This window comes from Acomys minous (genome assembly GCF_964271855.1).
Source record: "Acomys minous genome assembly, chromosome: 9".
In the NCBI taxonomy this organism is placed as follows: domain Eukaryota; kingdom Metazoa; phylum Chordata; class Mammalia; order Rodentia; family Muridae; genus Acomys; species Acomys minous.
The window spans coordinates 119,116,062-119,129,486 of NC_140490.1; the positions used below are offsets into that span (position 1 = coordinate 119,116,062).

A 13,425-nucleotide genomic window follows, 5' to 3' on the forward strand; every position below is an offset into this window, starting at 1 on the left:
CTGGCTCTCTTGAGCTTGCCATTCCTCCACCATGACTGAGACTCACCCAGTGACCAGCCAGTGATGGTGGAAGTGCCATGGCAGCCAGAAAAACTGCTCAGTCACTGCCAGCTAGATAACTTGGTGAAGCACCTGACCTAACACCTGGGCCTCATGCCTCACGCTGAGTGCTCCAAGCTGCCCCTGAGCAAGAAACAGGACGTTGGGACCTTTGATTTGGTCCCAAAGGTCATTTGGAAGCAAAGCATCCCCTGAACCGACCACCTGCTGGGCCCTGAATGACAGGGTCATGGAGACTGAAGAGGACACCTTCTAACTAGACAGGACTCCTAGTGCAGGGAGGCTAATAACACCAGCTCACCCATACATGTACCCTGCCTACAAGATGTGCAGGGATAAAGAGAGAGCAGAGATGGAGGGAATGTCCAACCAGTGCCTGGCCCAACTTGAGAACCACACCAAAGTAGAGAGCCAACCCCTGACATTCTGCTGTGCTTTGATGGGAGCCAAGGAGAGCTGTCCTCTGAGAGGTTCCGCCCAGTAGTGGATTGAAACAGATGCTGAGACTCAGGTCCAAACATTAGGCAGAGCACAGGGAGCCTTGGGAAAGAGTTGGGGAAGGATAGAAGGATCTGGAGGGGACAGCAGTGCCACAAGAAAACCAACAGAGCCCACTAACCTGGGTTCAGGAGGGGGCTTGTGGAGACAGGAACACCAACCAAGGACCATGCATGGATTGGATCTAGGCCATTTATTTACACATATGTACCTGATGGGCAGCTTGGTTTTCATGTGGGTTCCCTAGTAAGGGGAGTGGTGACTCTTTCTGCCATGGACTTTGTTGCATGCTTTTCAGTAACTTACCCTGATGGGGCTGTTTTGCCCGGCCACCACAGAAGGGGATCTGCTTAGTCCTGATGTGACTTGATGTGCTGCAGTGGGTTATTGGGGCGCGTTCCCCTTTTCTAAGGAGTATGAGAGGGAGGATACAGGGGAGGAGAGACAGCGTTATGATTGGGCTGTAAAGTGAACATCAAATGTTGTAATAATGACACTTTCTCCTTGCCTACTCTTACATCTGAAAAAAATTTGACAGTTCTCTTTAGAGTTAGCCCTTTTCAAAACTAGTATACCGACAAACATTTCAGCTACTAGCCAGGGTAGGAGATGCAACCAGGTCACACAGAAAGAAAAAGGAAACAAGTATCAGGACCTGGCATCAGACATTCTGGAAGCTAGCTGTTCTTTCCTCTCATTCCTTATCTCGTGGAGCTGTGACTCTTCTTTTTAACTGTTCCACTCATTACATAGACTCTTGCTTCCTGTTGTCTCCATATTAGGTGCTGGGCAGTTCACAAGGACCAGAAGAGCAGCATTATGCTAGTTTACTGTGGACACTTAAGAAACGACACAAAGCAATCTGCTCTAGCTTTGTAGGCAAACCCTAAACGGTTTACTGCTCCTTATAATTAAAAGCTGACTCACTGGCCGCCTCTCTGCCCAAAACCATCCACCATTCTTTCTCCCTGAGGTTAAACAGCTGGGAGGACGCCTGTGAGGGCTGCGGGAAGCTGGCAGGAGCACTGCCCCTGGCCTGGGCAGGTCCGTTTAAAGTTTTTCTTTAGGAACTTGTTTCCCAGAGAGGTGGGGGTTCACTTCAGACAAGGTAATTGTCACATTATGATGCACAAATAACATTCTGCCTTTCTGACATCATAGTAAAGTTTAAAAGGGAGATTGGAAAAGAAATTACTTGAGTGGCGTGGTTACCATTGTCCTATGGGTTTTGTTTTAAAAAATCAAGACCTGTTGAAATGTATAAGGTAAAATGTTAGCTTAATGAGTGTGTATTACAATGACTTGCCCACATTGTTTCTTGGCTGGTGATTCTCCTTGCTGCTCTGCAGAATTGTGAGACCTGTCTCCTCTGTCAGAAGTTCTTCCTAGTATCCCCCAATGAAGATTGCTAATGGCCCACTGTACAATGCTGCTGCTATTGATAATTTGATGTAAGCTTGGGTAACTTTGCCTCATAAATTCTTTGTGTAACTTAACTCACATTTTAATATTGAAGCTGACCCAAATTGTCCTGTCAGTTTATATACATAAGAAGGAAATAAATAACAACAAGCATTTTGTTGGCTGTCATAGAATTTTCTGGAATTCTTTCAGGTAAAAATAAAACCTGAATCATATATAAAAACAAACACACAAAACCTAGGTAAGCGGAGGCAGATGCCTGAGGGGAGTATCATAGGGATCCCATAACCGCACTCTGGCGCATTCGCATTAGTATCCTAAGCTAGATTTGGCTGCCAAAATGTGAGAATTTAAAAACTATTTCTCTGAGTGTTTCATACACTATATGCTTTGAGAATGGTGTGTGTGTGTGTGTGTGTGAGGGGGGTACTGGGGGCCTGGAGAGATGGCTCAGTGGTTAAGGGCACTGACTGCTCTTCCACATGTCCTGAGTTCAATTCCCAGTAATCACATGGTGGCTCACAACCATCTGTAATGGGATCTGATTTTCTCTTCTGGTGTGTATGAAGACTGAGCACTCATAATAAGTAAAAAAAAAAAAAAAAAGTGAGAATGCTGTGAAGTCTAGTTTGGGTTAGTGTTATAGTCACCACAGCAAATGAAAAACAACTGCCAGTCATAAAAGTTTCTATTAAGCTAGTATTCATAATTATATTAACATTAGTATAATTTCATTATTTAATGTAGAATTTTGGCTCACCTTAAAAAGGCAGCTTTTTTTAAAAAAAAATTTTTGATCTGATTGGAGTTTATTTAGTATTAAGAGATAATTGAAGCTGGCTGTGGTGGTCCACTCCTTAATTCCAGCACCCAGGGAGGCAGAGGCAGGCAGGCTGCTGTGAGTTCAAGGCCTGCCTGATCTACAAAGTAAGTCCAGGACAGTCAAGGCTACACAGAAAAACCAAGTCTAGAAAAACAAACAAAAAACAACACCAAACAAAAAACCAACCTCCCCCCAAAACAACACAACAACAACAAAAATGAGAGGCAGGGAGGGAGAGAGAAAGTGAGAGGAGGGAAGGAGGGAGAGAGGGAGGGCGGGAGGGAGAGAGGGAGAATTGAATGTGAACATTTGAAGTTGAGGTATGATTTTTTTTTTTCATTCAAAATTGATCTTTACCTCTCCTCTGTCTAGGCTTTCCGATGTAGCAGTCAACATGGGTAGGTTTTATGTGTAAGGAAAGGAAATGTTCCCAGTGTAATTTGTAGTAAGGTGCATGGGATTCGCTTGTGGAGTTTTTAAGGATAGTTCAGTGTGCTGTGCATTATCTCACCAGAGGGATTCCCGTTATGGCAACTACTAACTCACGTGGTTTTTTGTTTGTTTGTTTGTTGGTTTTTTTCAAGATAGGGTTTCTCTATGTGTGGACTAGTTTGTAGACTAGGCTGGCCTCGAACTCAGAGATCCACCTGCCTCTGCTTCTCCCTTAATGCTGGATTGTAGGTGTGTGCTGCTGCGCCCCCTACATAGCGTTTGTTTGTTTGTTTGTCTTTGTTTTTTGTTGTTGTTGCTTTTGTTTTGTAACAGAGTCCTTCAAGGTGACAATGCCACTGGATTTATCCCACTAAATGCTTGATCATTCACTTTTGTGTCGCAAATAATATGACATAAAATGACTCCTCAAGCTTCATACTGATTTTGGATTTAATTAAAAAAAAAAATCAACATAGCCAAGTGGCTCATATTTCTAAAATCTTACATTTTTGAAATTCTAAAACTGAAAATAGTGTAGAATAGGTACAGTGGCATTTCTTCTGTAGAATTAGCAGAACACAGTTTGTACTCTCAATACAGGATGATGTTAAGGTTGCTAAGGATATCTATCGTTCAGGCTGGTGAGATGGTTCCACAAGTAGAAAGCCTGCTGCCCAACGGTGACAGCCTGGGTTTGATCCTCAGAACTCATGGAAGGTGGCAAGAGAGAACAGTTTCTACAGAGGTGTTCTCTGACCTTCATATGCAAGCCAGTGTACACGCACAAACACACAGACAGACAGACAGACAGACACACACACACACACACACACTCACATACTCACTCCCCTAAGATAAAAACATTGTTAAATACTATTCTATATTTCTATATAATATCTTATATGACATTTTATTGCTTTAATACCAAGTGTCTGTCTGTCCTTTCAATTATAAATTAAGAAATACTAGTTTACTTCCTACAACATTTAGGACACTCTGTTACTGTGATTAATGTGTTAGCATGAACCTGATAGGCCCATGTGTTGTATTAGCAGTTTGAGAAGTTTGCAAACATTTTGCTTTCCTTATTTCCTTAGGTTCTTTGGTCTGGAAAACCATATGGCTCATCTCGAAGTATCGTAAGGAAAATTGGTACCAACTTATCTTTAATTCAGTGTCCAAGAGTTCAGTTTCCGGTACGTGTTGTGTGTTTTCATCTTGTCATGTGAGTGTGTGCCATAGACATGTGAGTAGCAAGGTGTATTGGGAAGACTTCGTTGTCTGAGGCTTTCTCCTCTGAATAACACTGAAGCAGAGAGGATTAACCGGCAAGGCCTTTCTAATTTTAGTTCCTTTCATGTGATTACTTCACGGCTTCAGCGTTTATCCTCTCTGAGCATGCCTCGGGGAAGCTTGGGGAACCTGAGATAAGACTGATAATTCCCCGGTGACCGGGGACCTATTGGCCTCTGGGTGGCTATTTAATATCATGCCTTCTTTAACTATTTTGATGCTAAAGAAGTCCTTTTTGTTTTTGTTCTGTGGTAGTTAGGGTTGGCCTGAGGGCCTCTTACAGTGACACGCACACACACACACACACACACACACACACACACACACACACACACAGTAACTAAATAATTGTAGAAGGCTTTCATTCCTTGTAGTAATCATGTTCTTCATGAATGGCTAGTTAAAGAACTTGCAAGGTTTGTGTTTTTATGAATTTCTGAGTTGTGTGAAGTGAAAACAGGAAGAGCTGGGTAGACACACCCTGTATCCCAGCACCTTAGAGGCCGAGGCAGGGGGCTCAGGAGTTACAGACTGGCACCAGCTACATCATGTACCATGTTTTTGTAACGAAAAAGGATAAAACCCTTGGAATGTAAGTGCTCATCTTTATGTTTTAAACTCAAGAACACACACAAGCAGATGATCACAAATACTAAGATGACGCAAGGTACCCTGGGCAGGAGTTGATGGCAGGATGGTTAGTCTTCTGCAGCTGACAGGGCCTTGGGTAATTTAATCTTGACTGTTACTTGTGGTAATTCTGTTCCAGACTCCCCTTGAATTTTGAGGAGGAGTTTTTGGAATCGGGAAGGTTCTGTAACTGCACAAGTAATGAGTTACATTTCAACTACAGGTCAGCTACAGAGTGAAGCAAAATGGCCTCTTAGAGAAAACGGCTCAGTTTTCTTTGACAAATAAACTTGAAGTTTGTACTTTTTGCTAGGTGCCAACATTCTCCTAGAGAGATTAAACAAGCAGATATGAACACAGGGCTAGACTTAGGATAAGAAATACCTGGGGAAAAACACATATATGGAGCACACACAGGCTTGCAGTATTTAAACCATGTTAGGTATAACAAGCAATGTAGAGCAGGTGGGTTGAGGTCTCTGGGTGAGTGTGGACATGTGAACACACAGGCCATTTTATAGCAAGGACACAGCCTGATGTGCTGTGCTGTGTGTCAGAAGCTGTCCTGGAAGCCAGGCCACCATGGACACTAAACATTTTATTACAGTCTATTTTCTCAGAGTAGTTTCACATTATCAGAATACTTTAAATTAGTCAAGAGTGTTGTGATAAGATTCTAAGATATTACTGAATTTTGGGTTACTTTTTTTTTTCAATTTCTTAAAAACTTTAAAACTACAGTGCCTGCTCTCCATTCTCTGTCTTCACTCCAATCTTTTCTGCTAACAGTAGCTTTAACGGGACAGGACCTTTCCACAAGTCAACAGTAAGTCCTTTGTTTTCAGACATGTCGTCTCCTCATGCATGCTCACGGTGGTCTGTGCACGCCCATGCAGTGATATCTGAATCAGGCCTGAAGAGCCGGCCTCGTCCCCCTTGCCAATGCCCACTTTCCCTTGATGCACCATTTCCTTTCCTTGTCCTGGAAAGCACTTTCCCATGTCATGCCTCTGTCATTCAGTGAGTGTTCTGTTCAAGCATAGTTTTCTTTTGCCTCTTAATTGAATTTGGCTTAAATGGGGGAAACAGCTAGAGACAGATCTCGACAGCTGTTTTCATCTCATTGATCATGTGTCATGTGTTAATAAACAGCATAATTAATTTTTGGTTTTTTGCTTTTACGCTTTTTTGTGTGTTTTTTTGAGACGGATTCACTGTATAACGTAGGCTGCCAAGAAACTCATTCTGTAGACCAGCCTGGCCTCGAACTCAGATATCCACCTGCCTCTACTGGGGTTAAAGGCGTATGTCGCTGCCGCCACCACCACCACGCAGCAAGAGATTTATATGTTTTTATTTTATGTATATGGGTGCTTTGCCTGCACCTGTGTACCACAGAGGCCAGGATAGGTGAGCTAAACCCTGGGAACTAGAGATACAGAAGATTATGAGCCACCATGTGAGTGATGGGAATTGAACCCAGGTCTTCAGGAAGAGCACCCAGAGCTCTTCACCTCTGAGCTATAGCTCCAGTCGCTCTTTTAAAATTCTATTTGTGTGTGCGCACTCGCACATGCTCATGCTTGTTTCCTGGAAGCATGTGGAGACCAGAGGACAACTTTCATGAATCATTTCTTTTTGTACAATGTGAGTCTCAAGGATTGAACTCAGATATGAAATTAAAAATATTTGATTTGTAATTATTATCTAATTATGAAAATTAGATTGGGTCCTTAAATGTGGGCTGTTTCTCCCCCACCCCACTGCCCCTTGTTACTTGAAATAAGGTCTGACTATCCAGTGTAGGCTGCACTCAGGCCCATGGTCCTTTCCCTCCCCGCTGAGTGTTGGTGTGCAGGCGTGCACTCCACGCTCTGACTCCAGGCTGTGCGTTCCTGGCCACGAATCCCAGGATGGCCTCAGACTTCGTATGTAGTTGAGCTAATCTTGTATTTCAGCTCCTCTTACCTCCCCGCCCCCCATCATGCTCAGGTCATGTGGAGTTGGGGTCACCAGGGCTTCCTGCACGCTAGGCAAGTTAGGCATGTGTTAGACAAAATCTCCTTTTGATAGTAAAACTTTACTTTCCATAACAGTTACAGACTATTTAGCCTTCCTCCAAAATAAAGCACTGCTAAAGACACAGACTCCCAGGTCTGGTGTGTGGAGCCCTATGTTTACAGAGAGATGGTCTGAGCACTGGACAGTCCCAAGTGTACTATGTCTCATGAGTGTGTTAGTGAGCAAAGTTTTGTCCTCAGTTAAGAGAACTGTCATGTTTGGTTTTTTGAATTATTTTGTTTCTTTGATGTACTGGGGCCTGAACGTACATATTTTTGCATACTTGGCAAGCACTGTAAACAGAGCCAGCCCCCAACTCCTCTAAACTTCACTTTTAAGAAGTTAATTTGGAAACTTTAAACATAAGTTATTAATCATTGGCCTTCTGATTTTAACACATAATATGTGAAATATAGCTTAAATTTAATTCAGTTAAATTGTTTCCCCCTCAGGTACATTTTGTAATACTCTTTGGTATTTCTTTAAAGAAATCCATGTTTGTTCAGCTACAGAATTCTGTCCCTCTGTTCTTTGTTTTTTAATAGTATTAAAAATTTAACTTAGTACTTTGCTATTTAATACTCACTTAACATTTAAGCAATTTTGGCATTAAGGATTATTTTCATCCCTATCATATTGTAACAGCGTATGTACACAGTGTAACATAACAGCGCTGTATTAGCTGCTGTTTTCACTGCTGTGACCAAATGTCTGACAGAGGTAGCGCAAGGAAGAAACGGCTTATTTTTGCTTACAGTTAGAAGGGCCGTCCACCTGCTGGAGCAGGCATGGCGGCTGGACATCAGCTGAGATGACTGGCCCTTGGTCTGCAGTCAGAAAGCAGAGAAAAATTTGCATTAAGGCTTCCTTTCTCACTAAACCCAACAAGTGGGCCTTCTGGTTTTGGTTTTTTTAATTTTTAAAAATTTTTTGGTTTTTGGAGACAGGGTTTCTCTGTGTAGCCTTGGCTGTCCTGAGCTTTGTAGATGAGACTAGCCTGGAACTCACAGAGATCCACCTGCCCCTGGCCCCCGCCCCCTCCTTCCAGTGATGGGATTAAAGGCGTGCACCGCCACACCACGCCCGGCACGACTTACTTTCCAATCAGCTTCTCCTGCAGCATGAGCTTAGGAAACAGGCCTGGAGCTCACTCTGGAGACCAGGTTGGCCTTGAATTCACTAAGATCCACCTGCGTCTGCTCCCAAGTGTTCACGGCGATCTGTTTTGTTCTGTTTTCTTTCTGTTGTTTTTGTTTTGTTTTTGAGACAGTGTCTCTCTGTATATCCCTGGCTGCCCTGGATTCTCTGTAGATCAGGCTGGCCTTACAGAGATCTGCCTGCTTCTGCCTCCCCATGCTGAGATTTGGGGCATGCACCATCACTGCACAGTCCCTGGGTGATCTTACATGTGGTTAGGTTGATAAAAATATGAATCATCACTAGTGTAGCACAGTCATTTACCACAGGTGGGGCTTGTCTGCAGATTTGTGCCCACCACATTTATTTCACTAAACCTTTTCAGATGGTATCTGGTTTTCATTTTGTTTTTGCTGTTATTGTTGTTTTTTAACTCTAAAGAACACAGAGAATTAAACATGCCAGGCAAGTATCCTACCACTAAGTTACATTCTTAGCCTCAAATCAGTGGTTTTTAATACTTAGAATGGAAATTTTTTCTTATGCTTCTGTATGAATGAAATCAAAGAATTATGATGTAGAAATTGGGTAATATTAACATCCCAAGGTTGTGAACCATGGCTCAGTAGTATCTGATATAACTAGTTGGCCCTTCTGTGGAGGACTGCCATGGAGCTACTGGACCACCCGTGTGGTGTTAACACCAGGCTGATGGCATCTCTTTGCTTTTTAATTTTGTGTTGGAATTTACAGATAACGGACTTTCTCTCTTTGTAACTTCAGTTTACCAGCCATGTAACAGAAGGGCATGCCACCCACCCAGGAGAGGATGTCGTGGCATCTTTCGCTGACGTTGGATGGGTAGCCACAGAAGAAGGAGAGCGCTCAGCGAGACTCAGGTTAGTTTGCAAGGTTACGGGGCTGAGAGGCGTATTTTCTGTTTTTAAAGACGCATGGTACTACTTTTAAGAGCCTGATTTAATGATATCTTGCCCTGCTCTTTTTTTCCTTGCGCAGTCGTCTGTTGGGTTTATTGTTTGGAATCAGCTAGTATTTATAAAGTTCCCAGGAGTATATGGCCTAAGTCCTTGTGAACCACAGAGTTCCCTGCCATTCAGGTTACGTTCTAGCCTAAGGGGCCAGAAGGAACTTTCAAAGATAGGTTAGGTAACTGCAGTAGTTGTAATAGTTTCACTGGAGGGCAGGGTCCATCAGACCAGAGAATTTATGTACTTGGAGAATGTTTCTTAAACATTATATCAAGATGTGTTGGGGTTACAGTGTGTGTTAGAGATGTTTCCGTTCATCTGAAAGTGTATAGAGAACATTTCCTGTGCAGTCAATCTAAGAAAGGTATTCTCCGCACGTTCCTCACTCTGCCTGGGCACTGGAGGTCAGACGCTGTCTCTAGGTTCTTGGTGTAGTCGGGGAGACCAGGGTAAGTCATGGTTACTGATACTGTAAAGTACACTCCATGATGAGAGCGGTTAGCCTGGCTTCCTGAGAAGTGGGTGCCAGATCTGAATGTGGAGGGTGCAGCCAGAGGTAAGTGGATGGTAAGGCTGTTCTCAGAGTGCAGAACTTGTTTAAACGTCCGCTTGGGACATCTGAGACTGTCTCAAAACAAAGACAAGGGTGGTTTCTCTCTACACGAAAGAAGATGTACTTGTATTAGTGAAGTTTACTGTTGCTGTCATGGAACAGCCTGAACCAAAAGGAAGTTGAGGGGGGAAAGGGTTTATTCTGCTCACACTTCCACACTGCTGTTCATCACCAAAGGAAATCAGGACAGAAACTTAAGCAGGGCTGGAACCTGGAGGCAGAAGCTGATGCAGAGGCCATGGAGGGGTGCTGCGTACGGGCTTGTCCCTCATGGCTTGCTCAGCCTGCTTTCTAAAAGGACACAGGGCCTTCAGTCCACAGATGGCACCACCCACAATGGCTAGACCCTCCCCATAAGTCACTAATTAAGAAAATGCCCCACAAGCCCTTCTACTCATAGCCTGGTGTTTCTGGGGCAGCGATTCTCAACATGTGGATCATGACCCCTTTGGAGGTCGAACAGCCTTTTCACAGAGGTCACCCAAGACCACCAGAAAACACAGATTACATTACAACTTATAATAGTAACAAAATAACAGTTATGAAGTAACAAAAATTTTATGGTTGGGGGTCAGCACAGCATGAACTAACTATAAAGGGTGTCAGTACTAAGAAGGTTAAGAGCCTCTGTCTACAGATGTTTTCTCAGTGATGTTCCCACCTTTCAGATGATTCCAGCTGTGTCAAGTTGACATAAAACAAGCCAGCACAGTTCTAAAGTGAGATACTGTACCCAGGAGCCTGTGCGTGTCCACCTTAGAGTATCTGGGAGCCAAACGAAGCATGCAGGACAGGGAAAAAGCCTCAGCAGCAGAGTTGCTGCGGTGAAATGGTTTTAAAGAAATACCACAGTTAGCTGTCTTCTGCTTTTTGAACATCTGTTCTAGATAGTTCTTTCTGTTGTTTTTATATTTGTTAAAATTTCAGTCAAACCGAAACGAAAAGGAGATAGTCACCTCTAGGAATGTAATCCTTACTTTGTGTATGTGTGTGTGCTGCTGAGTGCTTGTCCCGTGTTGTGTACATCTCTATGCATAGAGGCTAGAGGTCAGCCTTAGGTATTTTTCTATGCGGTCCATCTTGTTTTGAGACAGTCTCTCTGGCACTCTGGCTTGCAGACTAGGCTAGGCCTCCTGGCCAGTGAGCTCCAGGCTCCACCTTTCTTTGCCTCCACAGTGCTGAAGTTACAAGCATGCACACCCATAGCTTGCTTTTCCCATGGGTTCCAGGGCATCAATTTAGGTCCACATGGCTGTGTAGCAAGCACTTTCTGTCAACTGAGTTACCTCCCTAGACCCTCTTGCATTCTGAGACAGGGCCCATGTAGCCCAATTTGGCCTTGAACTTATTATATAATGAACGACAATATTGAACTCCTACCCTTCCTGCTTCTCCCAGCAGAATCCTGGGGCTGTAGGCATGTTGTACTGTACCCAGTTTTGAAGCCAGTGCTTTGTGCATGCATGCTGAGCCAGCACTTGAATGGCTGAGCTACGTTATACCCCAGCCCTCAGGCACTGTTCTTTTGTGTATGCCAGGCTGGCCACATACTCACGACCCTATTGCTTCAAGTTCTGGGATGCAGGCACGTTTCACCATGTCTAGCCTTCTAGAAGGTTTTGTGAAGTTTTTCACTCACTTCTTAAACAAATCTCCTTATCTGGTCTTCTCAGTGTTAGGCTTAGTAACTGAGGCTTAGGAATCCAAACATTCCCCTATTCTACATGTATTCCAAATTTTAAAAAGGCGCTAATATGACACTAGGGTTGCTGAGGATGGGCATTTATTCTTGAAATTTTTTTGGTTCAAATCTTATAGGTTAAAAGGCACCTTGCAAACCTTTTAACTTACTCAAAGCATAAAGAGATGTGAACAAAACACCTGAATTTAGTTTCCAGTGCCAAAAACTAAGAGCCATTTATATAGCTCTTATGCAAAAACAAAACACCAATGCCAAGTCAGTGAGTGTTAAATTGAGTGTTGTTAAAAGGCTTGCCTAATACCCGTGGTTAATACTATTTGACTGTTTGAAACTGCATGTTGGTGCTGGTATGTAATCCTAGAACGCAGGGATAGACACAGGAGCATCCTTGAAGTCTGGGCTGCCTCGAGTTTGTTGAAGTGAGTCAGAGCTGCCCAGCAGGACCCTCCTTCAAAAACAAAGTCTGATTGCATGTGACGAAGAACGTATGAGGAAAGTGATTTGGATAATGTGGCGGCTCACTTTTATTGCCGAATACAGCCAGAGTGTCATGGAACCAGCCTTGCTGCTGTCCTCGGTGTGTGCTGCCACCCGACCTGCTCTCATTAAAATGCCAAGGCACACTGTACTGTGCTGCTCTCCTCCGTCCTCACAGAGGGAGGCCAAAGCTGACTATCGCTGCCTGCTGCTTTATTGGCCTGGCCAGCCACACGGTCCCATGCTGCAAGAGAAACTGGAAGTGTAGAACTTAAGCTGGCACAATGCAATTTCTTTCTCTGCTCTTTTGAATGGTACAGGTTGGCTTCTCACTTACTGTGTAGTCCAGGCTACTTTCAATTACTGATCCTCGTACCAGGAGTTACAGTTGCTTCCTGTTCTCATAAGAGTTCTTCTGGTTTTGTAGTGCTCCCAGTGACTGGCAGGTCGGCATTCTGGGAGCAGTGCTTTCAGCGTTCAGACTTTGCCAGCATGGGTATAAGGGAGAAATGACATTAACGACTCCCCTTTTCCTTTCAGTTTCTGGGATATGGTTGGCTTATATTGTCCTGTACACTTTTTGTTTGATGTGTTCTGTCAAATATGGGAAATGCTAGCCCTAGAAGGCAGAAGCCCAGACCCTAGAGAAGAGCTCATATATTCTTGGTTTGATCTTTCTGTTGGTTCTGATTAGATTGCTGTTTGGAAGAGGAAGTTTTTTTAGTTGAAGCAGAATCAAAACAAACCATCCACAGCTTTTGGACTGCTGTTGACAGTGGTGGGTTAGCACACTGTGTAGACGGCACATAGCTGGAGAAAGCGGACTTGCGAGCTAGCCTGAACAGCAGTGAGCAGTGTCTACTCAGGTCTCCTTAACATCCTGGCATGGCCACCTTTTGTGTTTTCCTTGCAGGGCAGAGGTCAGGTCCAAGCCTCCCCTTGAGGATGACCCTCCTTGCTGTGAGAAGCCCCCAAGCAGGCACATTTCCTTATCAAACTTGTGTCAAGAGGAGCCTCCTCCAAAGACAACCCTGGCCAGCGAGGAGGCCATGCAGAAGATCTCGGCGCTAGAGAATGAGCTTGCTGCCCTTAGAGCTCAGATCGCCAAGATTGTGACCCTGCAGGAGCAACAGAGTCCCAGCACAGGTATGTGGCTTCCATACTGGCTTGTTGTGGCTGGCCATCGGGACGGTAGGAGAGTGTAAGTTGTTAGTCTCCAGTTTGTCTAGTGCAGAGCCTGGTGACGTGTGTGCGGCTCTGTGTTGCAGAAGACTAGGGAACCGTCCTA

General features: G+C 44.0%; 1 protein-coding gene across 2 annotated transcripts in view; it reads left to right on the forward strand.

Annotated features, from left to right (window-relative positions):
• Window positions 1–13,425, forward strand: part of MTFR1 (mitochondrial fission regulator 1) — a 34,572-nt gene that overhangs the window by 15,946 nt on the left and 5,201 nt on the right. For both annotated transcript variants that reach the window (XM_084797275.1, XM_084797274.1), the window contains exons 3-5: window positions 4,333–4,431; window positions 9,140–9,255; window positions 13,051–13,283. In XM_084797275.1, coding sequence (XP_084653401.1) covers window positions 4,333–4,431; window positions 9,140–9,255; window positions 13,051–13,283 — 448 coding nt within the window. The remainder of the gene's footprint in view (window positions 1–4,332; window positions 4,432–9,139; window positions 9,256–13,050; window positions 13,284–13,425) is intronic.